At 44.7% G+C, this 15,498-nt stretch overlaps 1 protein-coding gene across 1 annotated transcript in view; it reads left to right on the forward strand.

Moving 5' to 3' along the window:
- The first annotated feature begins 2,660 nt into the window (after positions 1-2,660).
- Positions 2,661-15,498, forward strand: part of GGT5 (gamma-glutamyltransferase 5) — a 41,288-nt gene continuing 28,450 nt past the window's right edge. The window contains exon 1 of the mRNA XM_044989607.1: positions 2,661-2,983. Coding sequence (XP_044845542.1) covers positions 2,823-2,983 — 161 coding nt within the window. The 5' untranslated portion in view covers positions 2,661-2,822. The remainder of the gene's footprint in view (positions 2,984-15,498) is intronic.

Below are 15,498 nucleotides of genomic sequence, written 5' to 3' on the forward strand. Positions count from 1 at the left end.
GGATCACCAGAGCAGGGTTGCCTTCTTATCTTCAATCCCCTGAGGGGCCCTGATGACTTTTCTCATAAAACAGCTGGTTTCCGAGAGAGGCAAACTGCCATTTGAAAAGAGCCTCATTAAGGGAGAAAGAATTTTCATGGAGACTAGATTAGCATGTCAGGGACATGTTTGGATCTCAGTTAAAATTACACTGAGCTTGCCAGAGTTCTTAGTTCAAAGAGCTGCTGCTGGAATGAGCAAGGAAAGTACTTCCAACACTCAGACCAGCTGCCTTTGTGACTAGTATGAGTTGATGTTGGCTTCCCCAGAACCTGCGCCTTCTCTATAGCGCCTCCTAGAGGTTGGGATTGACACAGCTACCACTGTGCATGGTCTGTGAGCTCCCCATATTCAGCATTCTTACACAATTCCCTATAGTCTGTAAGCTCCTTCCTAGCCAGTTGCTCCTGCACCATTCCCTGTAGTGACTTCTTTTGGGAGAGGTTGGAACAGGAATAGCTGTGAGCTTCCCCACAACCCATTCCATGTAGAGGCAGTTGCTGGAAAATCCCAACACTGAAGTACACGTGCATGGATAACCTCCTTCGGTGTCTTCTCAAAAACAAAACAAACCCACTAACAATATGAGTCCTTTCTCAGGGACGTGACATCTTGTTCAGGTAATTGTAGGAGTAGAACTCCTCAGCAAAGAGATTATAGACTCCAAGGTGTAGGAATGAACTACATGCTGTCCTACAATGGAAAATATGGTAAATATTTGCCACCAGGATGTATTCATAGACCAGGTGTTCTATTCTTATCAGTTTTAATAACACTCGGCAATTATATATCATTTTCCATTCTCAAAGACCTTCACAAACATCAGCTAATTAATCTTTACAGTGCCCATGTGAAGGACAATTTACTGTGAGAAGTATAGTATTGGATGGTCTTGGATCCTGCACTGTTTTGAGCCAGCACTTAACCTCTTCAGGGTACTCCAGAGCTGGGGTCTCAAAAGACTCTTCCATAGGAACATGGGAATTGTCATTCCAGGTAAGACCACTGGTCCGTCTCTTCCAGTATCCTGTCTCTACCAGTGCCCAGTACCAGATGCTTTAGAAGAAAGTGGTAGACATCCCATAACAGGTAAGTTTGGAATAACCTGCCCATAGGGGAAATTTCTTCCCAGTTCCATCAGTTAGTGGTTGTTTAGCCCCCTTAAAGCAGGAGGGCTTATATTACTCAACATTTTTTTTACCCTAGCTAATGTAACTGTGGTTAATATTCTCATTATCCATATAGATGTCTGTTTTCTGTTTGGTAAGCAATTTCCAAATTGTCACATCTTGAAAAGTTTGGGAGAAGGATGGTACAGAATTTCAAAAAAAAGGAATGATACATGAATAAAGGATTTTTAAAATTATTATACCCATTTGATTAGACAGCAATTCTGTTAATGACTGCAGTGAAAATTAAGAGGTAAATAAAATGGTTTGGGGCCCTGGGAATTGATTCCTACAAAATTTTTATTTTTGTGTTAGTAATTCTTAATGGGTGAATTTCACTATATTTAAAATGGTCAGATCTTGAAGTCTTTCATTTTTATACAGTTCTTACTCAGGCAGAATTCTCACTGAAGTGTGTATATCTGTGTATCTTATGCCTTTGAGCTATATTCTTAAATGTACAAGGATTTCGCTGTCTGTAGAGACCAGCAGCCACTTTGTGTTCAGCAGCTCAGTGCAGACTGTTACAGAGGAGACACACACATACTGTCTCTAGAGTAATTTTCTTTGGTTCTTTTTGCTTGATCTCTGAATTTAAAATAAAGTCCATTCTGGTTGAAAGTATGAGAGTTCACTCTGTGTAGAGAAAATCAAAGTCTGTGGCAGTTTTGTCTGAGGAAAGAATGAGTAAAAACTCAGGCAGTGATCTACCTACATGTTTAACTTTACTGCCATGAGAGTCCCATTGTGGTCAATGGGTACTACTCATGGAAGAAGTTAAGCACATACATGTTTGCAGGATCAATGTATGAGTAAGGATCCCAGGGCTTAGCCCAAAGATGTAGTCCAGGGGAGATTGCATGATACAGGGTCCATACTGCCTCATCTACCTCTGCTTGGAGGTTTGCAGCTGGCACGTGCAGAGAATTAGGCCTTGTCTACACTGGAACTTTGTTGGCAAAACTTTTGTCATTCGGGGTGTTAAAAAAACACTCCCTCCGAATGACAAAAGTTTTACCGACGAAAAGCGCTGGTGTGAACAGCGCTTTGTCAGCAGGAGCGCTCTCCTGCTAACAAGGCCGCTGCTGCTCATTGGGGGTGGAAGTTTTTTGTTGGCGGGAGAGCTCTGTCCCACCGACAAACAGCAGCTACACTGCACGCCTTTTAGCACACAGCGGTAGTGGCAGAGCTGTGTTGCTAAAAGGTGGCTCTGAAAGCAGGGAAGTGTTGTGAAAGGTTGAAGATTTTCCGCTAGAAATGCTCCAGGAATAAATGGGTTAATAGTTTTCATCTCAACTTTCAAAGCAATCTTTGGAGTGTTCTGCCAAAAAAAGCAATTTATGTTCATAAGAGAGGAAAAAGTCTTACTGAGATTTGTGTGCGTAAGAGTGTTCTGCACACACATTTCTTAACAGACATATCAAGGCACTTAACAGACTGTTTCCTTCAAAGCCACTGTGGGGCAGTCACTGAGCCCGTTAATGCGAGCTCCCTCCTATAGCTCTCAGTGCCCCAGAGCAAGACAAGACAGGAGTCTCCGCCAGACGCAAGTCTTTACTAACAACAGGACTGAAATCCTCTCTCTCTGCTGCACTGGGGAACGTCAGGATAGCCATGTCTACAAGGAAGATCTGCTGTCTTGTGCTGGTGGTCCTAGGGCTCCTGGCTATTACAGTTTCTGTCATTGTAATCCTGGCGCTGCCCAAGTGTGCTCCTGGAAGTTATCTGCATGCTGCTGTAGCAGCTGACACTGAAATCTGTTCGGACATTGGCAGGTAGGTGCATGGACTTTTCTGTTTGGAACTTGTATATGTAGTGCACGATATAGAGCCAGAGTGAAAGACAGGTAGATAATACTAGAGGCTATAGTTAAAACCAGCCCGTCCCAGTGACTGAGCAGGAGGCACTGGGTTTTACCTTCTCCCCTAATCCTCAGTCTGAAGAGTTATGCCAGATACCTGAGCACAAGCTCCTGATCATAGGGCAAGTTCAGTCCTAGTGTAAGAGCTCTGAAGTCAAACATTCTTAGCCTTACATACCAGTAGGATATTCCTTTCCTTCTCTCACATCTAAGTCTGGCTGCTCTGCAAACCTGTCTGTTGCAGATAATGACTGTCACTCGTATTTGAGTGTGACTACGACTGGAACCCACAAGGCATCTCTTAAGGAGAAGCAGGCAGTAGCTTAATCCCTCTTCACTGGGCAGTAATCTCTGTTCAGCAAGACTTTAGAAACAAACTGAGAGAAGGTGAGGAGGAGAACATAGAGGGGAGAAGTGGCATTAGGCTGCAGGGAAAGACAAGCACCTATGCTTGTGGGTAGCACTGCCCAGGCTGGTCGAAATATCCTTTATATCCATAAAAGAGGAAGCATGGGGAAATTATTTCACTTAATTATCTTATCAATACTGAAGAAACAAAGGCAAATGTTTTGCAGCTCTCCAGATCCCTTGTGTGGAGAGCTAGGGAACTTCTGATAGATCTTTATGGAAACAGGTATGACTCAGTTCCCCTCTCCCTTTGTATTGTTTTGCCTGGGTGTGAAGGAATTAATTCCTTTCTGGAAACAAGACAGGCGACGCATCGATTGGGGCGGGAGAGGGGGCAACGTCATATAAGCATGAATGAACTATCAAGAACTCTCAACCTGTAGAAGCTATAGAATCATAGTCTCCTCAGACCATTTTATCAACTTTGGGTTGTGTGTATCTGTTTAGACTTGGGGAGGAGGGGCGGGAGGTGCAGGAGTTTTCTGCAAGAACTAAAGGTGGGGGATTAATGCAAATCCCTAGGCAAGTTAACAAGTCTGGAGAGGCAGCACCCCTCTGGGGAAAATGGCATCTCCTGGTTTGTGCGTATTGAAGAAGGCTACCAAAGAACTGAGAACTCTCTAATGCAGGGGTAGGCAACCTATGGCACATGTGCCGAAGGCGGCACATGAGCTGATTTCCGGTGGCACTCACACTGCCCGGGTCCTGGCCACCGGTCCAGGGAGCTCTGCATTTTAATTTAATTTTAAATGAAGCTTCTTAACCATTTTAAAAACCTCATTTACTTTACAAACAACGATACTTTAGTTATATATTATAGACGTATAGAAAGAGACCTTCTAAAAACATTAAAATGTATTACTGGCACGTGAAACCTTAAATCAGAGTCAATAAATGAAGACTCGGCACACCACTTCTGAAAGGTTGCCGACCCCTGCTCTAATGTGACCACCTTATCATAAGGGAGGTGTCACTCTCATTGGATTCAAGAACTCATTACGCTGTGTGGGACAGACCCTGACATAAGGGTATGAAGGACTTTGGACCCCATCAGGGTCTCCACGTTGAAGAGGGGTGACACCTGCTAGGGGTGACAGGTATGCATGTAAACTCTGGCTGTCAAGAAACAGTATGTTATCTCGGTGAATTGTAGGAGGAATTGCTGACTAAATCTCTGGTCTGGAGGGAAAGGTGGGTTCCTACCTTGAGTAAGGTGATGGCTAGAGGCTAGAGGCTTGAGTAGGGTGCCCTCAAAGAGGCCATGAAGGGGCTAGAGGTGCAGATAGCTTTGGAATTTGTGGCACCTGGCTCAGTGAGTGGCCGAGTCAGTAGGAGGTGAGGGCTCAGCACTTCATGTGATCGGACCCTGACCCATGACTCAAGCCACTTATGACAGCAGCAACATTTCAAAGGCATCATTTTCTCTTGTCTGCACTGAGTGTTATGCTAGCATCCAGCCCTTTCTCACATTTACTGTCACCCTGGCCAGTCAGGGAGCATTGCTGTGCTATTGGAATAAGGATGGCTCAATGTTAGGGAGCTACATGAGTGGCTAGGGAGAGTGGGATTCAATACCCGGCTTCAACACAGACTTTCTGGGTAACCTTGGGCAAGTGTCTCACTGTACCTCAGTTCTCTCTCCATGCCTCACACGGGTGCCGTGAGGGTAAATCCATTAATGACTGTGAGGTGATGAGGTACTGTGGTGATGTGGGCCAGAGAGGTTCCTGAGACAGACAGATACAAGGACAGGTCTCTAGCTAGCCTCAGCCAAACCTCACTTAGAATAGATTAGAATAGAATCATAGGACTAGAAGGGACCACAAGAGGTCATCTAGTCCAGTCCCCTGCACTCATGGCAGGACTAAGTATTATCTAGACCAGTGTTTCCCAAACTTGGGACGTTGCTCGTGTAGGGAAAGCCCCTAGCGGGCCAGGCCCACTTGTTTACTTGCCCTGGCCGCAGGTCCGACCGATCGCGGCTCCCACTGGCCGCGGTTCGCTGCTGCAGGCCAATGGGGGCTGCGGGAAGCGGCAGCCAGTACGTCCCTCAGCCCGTGCCGCTTCCAGCAGCCCGCATTGGCCTGGAGCAGCGAACTGTGGCCAGTGGGAGCCGCGATCGGCCGGACTTGCGGACGCGGCAGGTAAACAAACCATCCCATCCCGCCAGGGGCTTTCTCTTCACAAGCGGCATCCCAAGTTTGGGAAACACTGATCTAGACTATTCCTGAGAGGTGTTTGTCTAAACTGTTCTTAAAAATCTCCAATGATGGAGATTCCACAACCTCCCTAGGCAATTTATTCCAGTGCTTAACCACCCTGACAGTTAGTAATGTCCAGCCTAAACCTCCCTTGCTGCCATTTAAGCCCATTGCTTCTTGTCCTATCCTCAGAGGTTAAGAACAGTTTTTCTCCTTCCTCCTTGTAACACCTTTTATGTACTTGTAAACCCCTCTCAGTCTTCTCTTCTCCAGACTAAACAAACCCAGTTTTTTTAATCTTCCCTCATAGGTCATGTTTTCTAGACCTTTAATCATTTTTGCTGCTCTTCTTTGGACTTTCTCCAATTTGTCCACATCTTTCCTGAAATGTGGCGCCCAGAACTGCACACAATATTCCAGTGCCTTGGTTATAATACATCCCAGAATGATGCTGAATTTTTTTGCAACAATGTTACATTGTTGACTCATATTTAGCTTGTGGTCCACTATGACCCCCAGAACCCTTTCCCAGGCAGTCATTTCCCACTTTGTATGTGTGTAACTGATTGTTCCTTCCTAAGTGGATTACTTTCCACGTCTCTTTGTTTTCTGTCCAGCATTTCAGACTGGACAATAAAGAAAACCCTGTTGTTGGTGGTGTTTCTGAGTCCCTGCTTCAGTGAGCAGGGCTATTGCATTGCTGGGGCACATGCATGAAAGCCACGGGAAAACGAATTAAGTATCCAACTCAGCTAACATGGGGATTTTCCTATTCAGATGCCAATGCTGTGGTGGGGACTGTTGTATACAGGTATCAGTCTGCTCCTCTCCTCCCTCCAGGCTTTCTCCCACAGTCACCTCGGCTGCTCCCAGGGCTTCAGCCATCGCCTTTATGTCGGTGACTTGGAAATCTACCTCACTACACCATACACCTCCCTGCTTCTGCCCATTTCCCACACATTCAGCTCCCTCTCTGACCTCTGACACAACTGATAATCTTTCCTTTCCTCCAAAACCTTCCCTTCTCTCTGGTTCCTCTTTTCACTTGCAACTGCACCACCCTCCCTGTCACATAGTATCACCCTTGAGCCTCATTCTGCTCCTACCATCTATCTTCTCACCAAATCCCATTGCTACTTCCTCTGTAGCATCTCTGAAACCTGCCCTCTCCTCCTGGCTCACACTTTTGTGTTGGAGCTGCCATCGTCTCTTCCCCACCATCCCACACAGAGCTCCCTTCAGCCCATGTCGCTTTGACGCTATCCGGTTTTCTATCCCTGGATTTCTGTTTCAGTACTGAATGAAAGTGACTCAAGTGATTACAAAGGCTCAAATCCCTAAAGTCAAAGCAGCTCTCCTGAACCCTGACCTAGTTATTTCCAGATTTTGAAACTTTGCTGGTTTTTATTCTTCAGTCAAAATATTTTTTTAATAAAGTGTCTGCCACATGCTTTACAGTGAGCAGCCATTAATGAATGGAGATAAAATTCCTGTGGTGTGACATACTGCAGCATCTCACAAGCTTCCTGACTGTCTGATTAACAATGTTTAAATCAACACTTGATCTGAGCTCCAAGGAGCCAAAAGCAACCCAGGCCCCATCCAACTCCAATTAAAACGAAAGGAAAGATTCCATTGACTTCAAGAGAAGTTCGACTGGACCCCTTATAATAGGAGCAGCTGTTCCCTGTCCTGAGGACAAAGCCCTCTGGGCATTGCTCTTTCCCACTCTAATGAAGTGTTTGTCTGGAACTGCACCAGTGAGTGAAGCTGGGGAGATGGGAGGATGCTCTTAGGAAAGTCTGTGTCCTTCACTGACCTGACCCTGTACTTGAACCTGGGCAGCAGTATAACTCCAGGGTTCTACTCCAGGCGCTTCAACTAACCTGTGGTTGGCAACTTGCAACCTCTCTGTGCCACAGTTTCCCCATTTATGATGATAATAATTCCACCTTGTGGATGTTTTTGAGGCTTGGTTCACTATAATGTTTCTAAAGCCCTTTAGATCCTTTAGAGAAAAAAGCTGTACATATGTGAAGTCTCACTGTCCTTACTGGCATCACTCACAGATTCTGTGCTAGATTTATTGTTACTAACTCAGTGGCTAAGAGAAAGCATCTCCGGCTTCTGGTGATAAAAGGATTTCCAGTGCTGAAAGACGACTAGGTCCCTTGTGGTGTAATGGTATGTGTATGGAGGATGGAGAGGGGGATAGGACTATTATATTATTGTCTCTTCCTGCCAATCCAGTCTACAGACCCTGGACAGAGAGTGTATGTAGTAGATTGAGTAGGAAACCTGAGTGCATCCAAACTTTTCCTTTGTGGGAGCCATAGATGTTTGAAATCCACAGATGTGAATTTTGTGGCCTCAGTCCAGCTCCAACAATGGGGTCTCTTTCCCCCTTGGCCCACAAAGCGTACAGATGGAGAAGTATCTAAACATGAATCCTGAGGAATCTGTTTGTCCTTAGCATTCTGCACAGAGGTGTAGTCAGACCAGGTACCATCCCCCACACATGCCCTGTATCTCCCAGTCACAGTGCATCCTTTCCCTTCTCTGCTTTTTTAGGTCATTATAACCCCCTGTGTGAGCATTAGAAGAGGCTTTTCCTCCCAAGCAGACAAAAGACTATGTATTCCCATCCCTGCCTGCTTCCATCCATCTCCTGGTGGGGCTGTCTGCTCAGAGCTCTGGGCAGAAACCCACCTGCCCCAGTCACCACCTCTGCAGTGTTCTGTTTTGCCCGCTATTGTTTCTGAAACTGAAAGTGGGGGCATGAGCCAGCAACAGGGGGTGACAGAGGATTTTGGAAAGATAGACCACAGAAGAAGAGTTTGTTCCTAGCAGAGGAAAGGCAGGGCCAGTTGGGAATCACTGCAGCCGGGAATCCTGTCTTGACTTGACCTTCCCTCCCAGCAGCTATCAATCTTCCAACCTCCCCAGCACATACTAAAGAGAATGCTGGAAACTAGTCTCTTTCGAAACAGCATCCCCCAGGGGCTTTGCTAGTTTCCTTGTGGCTAAGCCCCTAAAGGATGGAGGAGCTGGGAAGGCGAAAAATTTTACAACCAAGCGATGTTCACATTAATATGACTCCCACATCCTAAGCCAAGGATATGCTACAAAAGTCATTTGCAGTTTTGAAGCCCTCTGGTGTTCCTTGTGAATCTTTCTCCCCATCCCAAGGGATCTCCTCCTAGTTTAAGCATTATCAGCTTGGGCACTAAACATTCCATAGGAACAGCTGTCGCCTTTACTCCTGATAAGCCATCTGAGTCAGACAAGTCAAGGGTGGTATTGTCCTCAGGCCCAAGCTTGCATGAAGAAGAAGAAATATCTCCCAAGGGTATTTAATGCCTTCACATTTCCAGGATTTACCCAATTGCAGCTTCTACTGCAGGAGTTGTTCATTAACTGGCTTTAGGCAGGAGGCTCTAGAAGCTTTATAGCCTCCTGCATCATAACTAGGCCCGATTGTTTGACGTGGCAAAAAATGGGAAAATTTACAATTTTAGTAAAAATAGAAAAAAAGAAAGTCACGGGGAGGGGTCAGGGACGGTATCGAAAGCAGCAGCCTGGCTCCAATCATCTCTGTGTGAGGCAGAAATGGATAAGCAGGACTGATGTGCAGAGGAATGTGAAACTGCAGAGATCGGAGAGCTGCTGCGAGGCCACCAGGCTAGCCCTGCCTAGCAGCAGCAGCAAAGCCTACACATCTAAACACTTGGTTTTTAATTATAGGTGTTTTCATTTAATCCTTGGCTCCTTAAAATTGGTCCTTATCTGCCCAGACCCTTTTTTAGCCTGTGCTTGAACCTCATCCTGTCTATGTGGAGGCCTATGCCCAATGTTTAACCTGACCTCTGTGCACACAATTAGCCTCTGGTGCAGAATGGTATTGCCTCCTCTGCTGTGCACCATACAGGTCCTTGCAGGTGTAAAAACAACTGATGGGAAAGGTTACAAATGCAGCCATGGGTTCAGCAGGGATGCCTGGCTTCACCTGCGGCAGTTCAGGGGGGACGGGCCTTGGTGGCCGTTCATATCCTGTGATGTTATTAGTATGAACTGGGACCGTATAGGTCATTCTTGCAACCAAGGTCCTGTAGTGGCACCAAATCTTGTATAAAGGGGGTTAAATAAGGTGTCTAAGACAAGGTTATGGTTTGCTGGTTATGATTATACTGTCTGTGTGCATGTATCATTTTTGAATTTAAAGTTGTAAGTATTGGCTCTATACTGTCTGTATTTCAAACTTATGCTATGCTTCTGTGACACCTCAGACAGTTTGGCATCAGCACTGCCTAGCCTGCTTGATGGCCCATTAAGGACCATCAGCTATACAATTGAGAAGGCAGATATACCTTGTGACTCAGCAAGACATGCCTATGGACAAGACTCTAAGGTTTTTCCATGCCATGTGCTGGATAGTTTGTCTGTGGAACAAAGAAAGAGAGGCAACATGACAAGAAACTATAAAAGGCTGTAAAAAGCAACAAAGAGTCTTGTGGCACCTTATAGACCAGGGGTCGGCAACCTTTCAGAAGTGCTGTGCCGAGTCTTCATTTATTCACTCTAATTTAAGGTTTCATGTGCCAGTAATACATTTTAATATTTTTAGAAGGTCTCTTTCTATAAGTCTATAATATATAACTAAACTATTGTTGTATGTAAAGTAAATAAGGTTTTTAAAATATTTAAGAAGCTTCATTTAAAATTAAATTAAAATGCAGAGCCCCCCGGACCAGTGGCCAAGACCTGGGCAGTGTGAGTGCCACTGGAAATCAGCTCGCATGCCGCTTTCGGCACATGTGCCATAGATTGCCTACCCCTGTTATAGACTAACAGACGTATTGGAGCATAAGCTTTCGTGGGTGAATACCCACTTCATCAGATGCATAAAAGACTTCTGCAACTCCTCCATCTTATCGTCAATCCTGCTTCTGACCTCTGGAGAGACTTTATTACAAACTGAAGCTCTAAACAAAGGACTGAATGACCCATCCCACCTGTGGATGTACTCCGGAGACTTGATTTGAACCTGCAGTTTATTCCATCACTGCTATAAGCCTGAACCAAGAACTTTGCCATTATTGTGTGTAATTGATTCCAGTTAACCAATTCTAGCTCTCCTCCATATATTTTTCCTTTGATGAATAAACCTTTAGATTTTAGATTCTAAAGGATTGGCAACAGCATGATCTGTGGGTAAGATCTAACTTGTATATTGATCTGGGTCTGGGGCTTGGTCCTTTGATATTGAGAGAACCTTTTTTCTTTTACTGGGGTACTGGTTTTCATAACCATTCGTCCCCATAACGAGTGGCACTGGTGGTGATACTGGGAAACTGGAGTGTCTAAGGGAATTGCCTGTGTGACTTATGGTTAGCCAATGGGGTAAAACCAACTTCTTCTCTGTTTGGCTGGTTTGGTTTGCCTTGGTGTGCAAAGGAACCTCAGCCTTGGGCTGTGACTGGCCAGCTTTAAGCAATTTGTCCTGAATTGACATTCTCAGAAGTGTCCCACCAAAGCCAGCATCATTACATATCCCACGAAAATAAAACAAATAACTGGGACACTGCTGTGAATTTTTTTAAAATCCAATTACACAGGGCCTTAAGGCACCCTTGTAGCCAGCCAGGGTTGTAAGACCCCTGCTGGGAACAACCATCTGGCATTGTGAGGAAGATGCTGGCTTGATCTTTTGTTTGTGATTGTTCTCCACTGTGGTCTCCTGAATCCACCATAAGAAATCCCTCTGGATTCCTTTGCAAGAGCTCCTCTGGCTGGGGCTGCTTTAACAGACTGGAATGAAATGTGGGCGTGGAGTGGAGCCAAGCTCTTATTTATTCTCCTTTGCTGCTCCCCCCCAAAGGGATTGTTAAACTTTAAACAGTCTCTCCCTGTTAACAGACCTTTGCTCATCAGTTGCTGCTCTTGCTGTCGGGAACCCTCCAAGGGTCAATGATCACTGTCTGGTGCTGCTGAGAATAGAGCAGAGACCTGATATTAGTGGTGCTGCTTTGAAGCTCTGGATGGCGTCTGTCTTTGAATTCTGCTGCCTTCCTTGCAACTGGTGCTACATGTCCAATTGTAGAGAGAAAAATGTGTAATCGGGCAGGAGTCTAGTGTGTTGGGGCATTCTTTCATCTACGAGAGCTGGTGGGAATTGCAGCCTCTGATGGAAATCCAGGATCAATGGAACCACAAAACCTACCGTAGTTACAGGAAAGGTTCCTTTAAAAGAGCTGTGTTTGCCGAGTGTCTCAACCCTCACAGTCATAATCAGTAACAGAACAGGATGTTGGCAGTTGCCAAGGTATGAAAATGTTCCTAAAATTCAAACTAGGCCATCTAATGCTATGATTTCATCAGATGCAGCACTCATAACCTAGGCTGGCTTTGTACTTGGATGGGAGGCCTAAGGAAAACCCCAGATGCTGCAAGAAATGGTGTTGGTGATACAGTACATGACAACCTTCCCTCTCTATCAGCCCAGTGCCCTTATGTAGTGTTGGGAGAGAGGGGCACTGAGCTTCTTGAAATGTCACCTTTCAGTTGAGAACTAGTAAGAAGTGCTATGTGCTTTTGGACAGATGCTGTATTTGACCACAGAGCTGGTTACATTTTCAGGATGGGTAAAGTCACTACCACATATGTTTTCATCAGTCAGTAAAAGGAGTACGTAAAGCACGCAGGGGTCATTAAACACTGCATATTTTCATGGTCATCTTGTCTAGGTTTCATAACATAGTTAATGTATGTTAACAAAACAACGGATTCAAAATTAGAAAGTGCTCTACTTTGACAGGAAGATGCATGATCCTCTTGCAGATTGTTAAAAGGAATCGCTTCCTACTTAGCTCTGACAACATGATTATTATTTGTATTATTGTGGCACCTAGCACCTCCAGTCATTGTGCGACGTGGTGTCCAGACATGAAAAAAGAAGACAGTTCCTACCCCAGAGAGCTCACAACATGTGAGATACGATGCAACAGACAAATGTTTGGGGTGGGTTGGAAGGATGAAGCAAATGAATATAAAATTAATAGAGTTTAGCAGAAACCACAGCTTGCCATTTGCCTAACCAAGAGCAGACAGGATTCCACCCGCACCCCCTCTCCCTCTGCTTCCATACCGCAGATTAGGAAAGTACATTCATCAGCATTGGGCTGGATTGTGAATTACTTATTCCAGTTAATGAGCATGAGTAGTGACTTTTCATAAGTCAAGAGTGGACTTTACATGAGTTCTAACCAGACTTCAGTGGGATCCAGAAGATGCGTCTTTGATATCAGGAACACTCTGACTATTTAATATACAAATATTATTTATTTTCATTCTTAGGCCTGGCTGTAGGCACCTCCCATTGACCTCAGTTGGAATCACATTTTAAAGCATTGATTTGGCCTGAGTTTATTAACTTGTGTCGAGTTGTGCTAGAGAGAGTGCATTACTACACACTGAGGTCTAACCATTTTGTGTATGTGGCGTTACTATAAAGCCCTAGAAGTGTTTGTAGTAATTAAATAGTGTTTTATCGCACAGTGTTGCTGTTGTTAAATAAATGTTGCTTTTGTTGGGAATTTAAAAGCTTTAAGCAGCAGACTGAGGCCCTTGGGATCATGTGTGTGACTTATAGACTCCAACTTGCTGATAGATTTGTCACTGGGGTCCCAGGGGAGCCACACTGGGATTACTTAATTAGGGCAAACTGCAAAGACTGGGGCAGACAATCCCCAAGCTGGTGGTCATTCCAGGACTTAGGTCCACCAAGCTAGCCTCAAAACAGCTTCTGCAATACCTTACTGGTTACCCAGAAACCAAAACAGCTCCCTTAAAGCAACCCAGCCTTAGGCCTCCACCCAGACACCCAAGTCAAATATGATGAGGATTACTGAAAATCTTATTCACCATAGAAGAAAGTTCTACCAGTCCCAAAACATCAGACACATTACCTCCCAGGTTAATGAATATTTCAGATCTTACCCAAATACACACTTACAGCCAATTCTTATTAACTAAACTAAAATTTATTTAAAAAGAAAAGAGAGACAATATTGCTTAAAACAGGGGTCGGCAACCTTTGGCACGCGGCTCGCTAGGGTAAGCATCCTGGCGGGCCAGGCCAGTTTGTTTACCTGCTGCGTCCGCAGGTTCGGCCGATCGTGGCTCCCACTGCCGCAGTTCGCCGCTCCAGGCCAATAGGGGCAGCGGGAAGCCGCATCCAGCACATCCCTCGGCCCGTGCCACTTCCCGCAGCCCCCATTGGCCTGGAGCAGCGAACTGCAGCCAGTGTGAGCCACGATCAGCCGAACCTGCGGACGCGGCAGGTAAACAAACTGGCCCGGCCCACCAGGGTGCTTACCCTGGCAGGTCGCGTGCCAAAGGTTGCCTATCACTGGGTTAAAAGATCAGTATGCATACAAACATGAGTGCGTTCTGAGATCAGATTTATATGATGGTGAGCTTTGTAGTTGCAAAGAGTTCTTTCAGAATTAGTCCATAGGTTATATAGTCCAATGTTAATTTTCAGGGTGATCCAGATGGAGATCTCAGTCAAGCTTCCCCTGCATAAAGTATCAAGCAGATCTGAGATGAAAGGATCAGGTCCCAAGAGTTTTTATACAGTTTTCTGGCAGCCTCTTGACCATACAGTCCTGGGTGAAAAATAGGTCTTTGATGTAACCTTCTGTTTCCCAAATATCACCTGTAATTAACTACATGGATTAACATAAGGTAATTTATCCATTAAGTAGTTCATATACAGTTTACCACAAACTTTAAAGAGACATACAGACAATGACGTTATTTCACTCACATTTCATCTAAATGTTAATATTTCCTTTTTATCTCTGAATCAATAGCTATAGTAATAGACAGGAACTGTCTGTTTACATGGCTAACATCTAACAAGATATAAGTAAACACATGCGATTAGGATCACTTCTAATTCTCTAACAATACAGGATTACATTTCAAAATTCTAGCCCATCTAACATGAAATGGCCCTAACTACAATTTACATAGTTTTCTAACGTCTGTAAAGATTGAATCTGGGTCATTCAGCCTGCGGCTGCTTAACCCTTTCTGGCCATGTGTCACAGGAGTACACTGAACTAATGTGTTTAAAATGCAGAGGGCACTGGCTCTGAATTCCCATGTGTGTTTGGATCGGGAGGAAAGAATTGTCCATGAAGGGTAAACACTCAGTGTATCTCCTGGGATTATGCAAGAACTGCTCATCTTCTGGCAAAGATAAGCAACCAGTGTAGTGTGTGAATGAAGAGTGCCTAGGGGTTCTTTAGGTTGTGGTATTTCTCACATAATGTTAAATATTCAGGAGGGTGTGAGTGATTTATCTGTGCTGCTCTAAAAAAAGGATAATGGCCAAGGGGGCATAGGACAATGGTGAATGTGGTTTATAGGAATTGCAAACATTGTCATAAATTATAAAAGCGGCAAAGAGTCCTGTGGCACCTTATAGACTAACAGAAGTTTTGGAGCATGAGCTTTCGTGGATGAATATCCACTTGGTCGGATGCATGACATGATCCACTCTTTGCTGCTTTTACAGATCCAGACTAACACGGCTACCCCTCTGATACATAAATTATAAATATAGCTGTAAACTCAAGTGCTGGAATCTCTGGTCTTCTTTACAGAAAGGTCAGCAGCTCATATGATGGTCACAGGCTTTTTATATTTAAAATCCTGTCCCTCCTCCCTTAAAACCTCTTATGCTAGGGGAAAAACTCCACATCTGTCCAATAGTGAAGGGAACTTCTTATAATGGGTGGAAGAAGAGAAGAGA

This window comes from Mauremys mutica, chromosome 16 (genome assembly GCF_020497125.1).
Source record: "Mauremys mutica isolate MM-2020 ecotype Southern chromosome 16, ASM2049712v1, whole genome shotgun sequence".
NCBI lineage: Eukaryota > Metazoa > Chordata > Testudines > Geoemydidae > Mauremys > Mauremys mutica.